Consider the following 4,819-nt stretch of genomic DNA (forward strand, 5'->3'; position numbering starts at 1 on the left):
CGAGTTCATGCAATCCACTCACTAGGCCTCCCAGAGTTCTAAAATTATAGGCATGAGCCACTGGGCCTGGCCAGCAATGTCTTTTTTTTTTTTTTCTGAGACAGAGTTTCACTTTGTTGCCCTTGGTAGAGTGCTCTGGTGTCATAGCTCACAGCAACCTCAAATGCTTGGGCTCAAGTGATTCTCTTGCCTCAACCTCCTGAGTAGCTGGGACCACAGGCACCTGCCACAACGCTGGCTGTTTTTTGCAGAGATGAGCTCTTGCTCTAGCTTAGGCAATCCACCTGCCTTAGCCTCTCAGAGTGCTAGGATTAACAGGCATGAGGCACTGTGCCCAGCCTGGCTATGGGACTTTTTAAAGGAAGAACTCTACTAGGAAAGTAAGAGGAAAACCAAAACTAAGCCAAGATAATATCAAAACCTTGGCTGGCTTGGCATCTGTAGCACAGCAGTTATAGCACCAGTCACATACACCAAAGTTGGCGGCTTCAAACCCTGCCCAGTCCAGCTAAACAACAATGACAACTACAACAAAAAATAGCTGAGCATTGTGGTGAGTGCCTGTAATCCCAGCTATTTGGGAGGCTCAGGCAAGAGAATTACTTAAGCCAAAGAGTTTGAGGTTGCTGTGAGCTATGATGCTACAGCACTCTACCAAGGGTGACATAGTGAGACTCTGTCTCAAAACAAAACAAAACAAAACAAACAAAACAACAAAAAACAAAAAAATCCCCCAAACCTTGGCTGGCCCGGAGTCTGCAGCTGAGCATTGTGGCTGGCGCCTGTAGTCTCAAGCATCTGGCTCAGCATCTGGCTCTGACTGTCTTTGCCCAGGATGCTACAGTCCTTTTTAATCCCTGGGTAACTGCCTGGCTCATGAGCTCTTGGTCCCCCTCCAAGGGTGTGTGTGTGCGTGTGGGGTTCAGTGCTGCTTCAGGCTTTTCCCTAGGTGCATATCTGTGACCTGTGGACTGGTGTTCCTCACCAGCACCCCCAGTTCTGCAGCCTCTGCCTCCAGGGCCCTGCGCTCTGGATTTCACTAGGATGCAGGGACACAGAGGAAGCCACAGGGCTGGCAGGGTCAGGATGGAAAGAGAAAGGGGCTGACCGGCCATAGGCATAGTCAGTAGGATAACATGTGTTCATGAGGCCAGGAAAAGGCTGTGAAGAAGGAATCTGGGGAGTATTTATGGAAGAGAAACAGTTTGGTCTCAGGTCACATGCACCCTCCAAAGAGCTGCTGCATTTCCCAGCAGGGCTTTTGAGAGAAAAACTCCCTCTGTGTGTGCTCTTCACTGGCAGGAGGGGAGCAACTAAGGGATGTTTTTCTGGGGACCCAGGATTCCTGGAAACCATAGGAGGATGAGGAGGCCAATCTGATGGGGAGCTTGGAGCCTTACTCTCAAGCTCGGGAGATTGTCTGCAGTCATTTGGGCTACACATGGTAAGGCCCAGCAGCCAGGGCAGTCAGGACTGAGGGCAGGCCCTCAGGGGACATAACCAGGAAGCAGAGGTTGGGAGCCCAGCATTGCCAGTGGGCACCTAGGGTGCATATAGAGTACATGGGAAGGACACAGGGACAGACTCCTGCACAGCCCCATCCCTACCTCAGTGTCCCCCTCCTCTGCCCCTCTGGCCAGAGCTCAGGGATGCCTTCTGCTTCACTGAGCCCATCTGTCTGAGGCTTGCTCACATCTTCCTCTTTTGTGACTGGAAGTAAGAGGGCAAAGTGCAAGCTGTGCAGTCACGGAGGGAACACAGAACCTAAGAGTGTGAAGGGACAGAGAGGAGAGTGAGGTGGCCAGGTAGAGGGCTCAAGACCATGGCGGACACCATCACCTATGCAGACCTGCGGTTTGTGAAGGCTCCCCTTAAGAAGAGCGTCTCCAGCCGTACGGGACAGGGTCTGGGTAAGGGGGGACCTGGTGTCGCCTACCTAGGTCTCCTCATGGCCCCTTCCGGACTCCCACCTTGGTCCCTCTTTTTCTCTCTCCTCTCCAGATCCAGAGGCTGACGAAGATGGGGAACTCACCTACGAGAACGTGCAAGTGTCCCCGGTCTCAGGGGGACCCTCGGGCTTGGCTTCCTCTGGTCTAGGCGACAAAGCAGGTCCGGAGAGCCTGGGTACAAATATTTGTAGGGGGCAATGTCTCCGCGGTTCTTAGAGAAGAAGGAAAACAGCGGAGTAAACGGGAGTGGAGGGGAAGAGGGTTCCCTGGGCAAGGTGGAGTTGGGAGCGATGAGGGCAGGGAGGGATGGGGCAGCCCCGGAGGGAGATAAGATCCGAGGAAACGTCGAAGGGAGACCCGGGAAAAGACAGGCCCAGGACCGGGCTGAGAGGGTGGGGAGAGGAGCCCCGGAGAGTGGCGGGTGACTGGGGCACCTGCAGAGGGCAGCGCGGGGCAAACTGGAGTTCCCTCGCGGCGGGCTGGGGCGGAGAAGGGGCATTACCCGGGGCTTCCGGTCTTGGAACTGGACGCTTCCTTCGCAGGGGTCAAGGCGGAGCAGCCAGCGGCGGCCTGGAGCTCCCTGAAGTCACCGGCTGCCTGGCGGCTTCTGCTCTGTGAGTACTGTCTGGTCGCTGCCCTGCGCCTTCCTCCATCCCCCACAGATCATGCCGACCCTGGTCACGTCTGCCCTTCGGATGCCCCAATTCTCATGTTTCCCTCCTCCCCTTCCGGGATTTAGTTCACCCTACTCCAGGTAGTGCCCTCCAATCCTCCTTACCTGTAACAACCCCCAGCTCTGATTCGGAAGCACCCTCCCTCCCCCTACCTGCAAAACACCCCACCATGCTCTCCCCTCAACTCTGCACCTCTGTCCCTCTCAGGGAGCTTTCCCACCCACCCATCCCCTGGTCTATGCATTCTTTCCTGGGGCTGACTGCCGCTCACCCATCTTTGGTCCCCCAAGGCCAGGCAGCCTGCTGGCAGTACCTCCTGCTGGGCCTGCTCCTCACCTGCTTGCTGTTGGGAGTGGCGGCCACCTGCCTGGGAGTGCGTTGTGAGTATGGCTGCCCCATTTCCCACTTACACCAAACAACTTTCTTCCTTCCTCTTCCCCAAAGCTGCCTTTCCTCAGCCCGTAGTCACTACATCCTTAGCTTTTAATCTGGTGTCCAGCCAGGTCTGTTAAGCTTTGGACGGTTGGTTGTATGAAGAAGAAAAAGGGCTGATGCTGTAGTCCCAGAACAACAGGGCACAGCTGGAGAAGCCCTCCAAATCTTTCTTTATGGCCAAACAGATCTGCAGGCATCTCAGCACCTCCAGCAGGTGAACAGGGTTCTAGAAGCCACTAACAGCAGCCTGAGGCAGCAGCTCCGCCTAAAGATAACTCAGCTGGGGCAGAGGGAAGATGAGCTGCAGGGGTCCAGGAGAGAGCTGGAACAGAGTCAGGAAGCTCTACAGGTGCAGCAGAGGGTTCACCAGGATGCCGAAGGGCGGCTGCAGACCTGTCAGTCAGACAGGGAGAGGACAAATGAGATCTTGCAAAGTGAGAAGGCGCACAGGAGCACCTTGGAGCAGAAGCTGAGCAGCATGCAGGACACACTGAAGTCCTTCCTCACATGCTTCCCACAAGGTATCTGCTCTGGGGAGAGGGTGGGGGATGGACAGAAGCCAGGAGACACTAATGGCAGGGCCCAGTGTGTTGCTCAGGAAGGGAGCAGTGAACCAGAGTGGTGGCTGCCATGAGCTGGGCAGCCTCAGCAATAGGAAGGAGGACCAAGCCACACCCTGGATTGAGGGGCTCACCCAGCTCCAAGGCTGATCCTGTATGGGGGAGAGGGGAAGCAGTCCTAGTCCAAATTCACAGTGTCCAAAGCAGCATGTCAAATTAAGGTTTCATCTGGTTGACATCAGTGGGAAGGATCTGGAAACCCCTGGATTTGAAGTTGGTTTGTTGCACATTTTTCTAAAGACAGGATCCCCAGCTTTAGTTAATTTTCACTACATCCGAGATCCTTCAAAAGGTTCAGAATTCCTGACTGGCACAAGGTGCAGTCTGGTGGTGGGACGAGGCTGTTCTTGGCACTCCCAATGAAGTGGGTGGGGGTTGTGGTTCAGGGAACTAGGATGGGGTGTCCATTCATTTTGTAAGCAAGGAACCCTGCCAGTAGGTGGAGATGGGGGAAAGGACACATAAAAGGGGAAAGACTGTGCCAAAGCAGGCTGAGGGTCTAGGCAGGACACCAGGGCCTAGGGACTGGAGGTTTATGGACTGCTATGGCGGTTAGGCTCTGTCTAGCTTAGGGGGCATCTGGAGGCTGCCCCAGACTGAAGACAGCAAGGTTAGGTGCAGACATGGCCCCCCATCTTGTGTTTCTTACCTTGTTACACTCTGTAACCTTTAGTTCCATGGCAGGGCTGCCACCCATTCCCATACCTGCTCCTTTGATCTTGGCATCCCAACCTGCTCCTCTACTGAAAAGACAGTTTCAGTCTTCCACCCTGATTACAGTTGCCCACCACCCCTCCATGCTTCCCCACACTTCTCTGACCTCCTTGAGTCCTTCAACATGCTGACTTCTCTGTCTCCTGTCCTGGCTTCTCTCTCTACTCATTGTGGTTTCAGAGTCTATCACTTCAACCACTTGCTTTTTTGTTCCACTCTTATGGAAAAGTGGTGAGAAAGGGGCCAGTGCTGAGGGAGGGGGGAGGTCTTGGAAGTGCAAAGGGGGTGCTCTAGGAAGCAGAGGAAATGAATGAGATGCCCAGTGAACAGGTATGGGGGCCCGGGTGATATTAGCCAAAATGTTAGGGTGGACTGCAATAGTGAGGAAATTGGGGATAGGAACACCAGGTCTATTTTTTTTTTTTTT

At 54.4% G+C, this 4,819-nt stretch overlaps 1 protein-coding gene across 2 annotated transcripts in view; it reads left to right on the top strand.

The window, feature by feature from the left end:
• Positions 1-1,762: 1,762 nt before the first annotated feature.
• The window catches only part of CD72 (CD72 molecule), a 5,816-nt gene continuing 2,759 nt past the window's right edge, over positions 1,763-4,819 (top strand). Inside the window, exons 1-5 of one of the 2 annotated variants that reach the window (XM_023519351.1) lie at positions 1,763-1,910; positions 2,002-2,109; positions 2,492-2,563; positions 2,914-3,003; positions 3,244-3,579. In XM_023519351.1, the coding sequence (XP_023375119.1) occupies positions 1,823-1,910; positions 2,002-2,109; positions 2,492-2,563; positions 2,914-3,003; positions 3,244-3,579 (694 nt within the window). In that variant the 5' untranslated portion in view covers positions 1,763-1,822. The remainder of the gene's footprint in view (positions 1,911-2,001; positions 2,110-2,491; positions 2,564-2,913; positions 3,004-3,243; positions 3,580-4,819) is intronic. The other variant, XM_023519352.1, reaches the window with a different exon arrangement.

This window comes from Otolemur garnettii, unplaced genomic scaffold (genome assembly GCF_000181295.1).
Source record: "Otolemur garnettii isolate 467f Iridium unplaced genomic scaffold, OtoGar3 scaffold00172, whole genome shotgun sequence".
NCBI classification, from domain to species: Eukaryota; Metazoa; Chordata; class Mammalia; order Primates; family Galagidae; genus Otolemur; species Otolemur garnettii.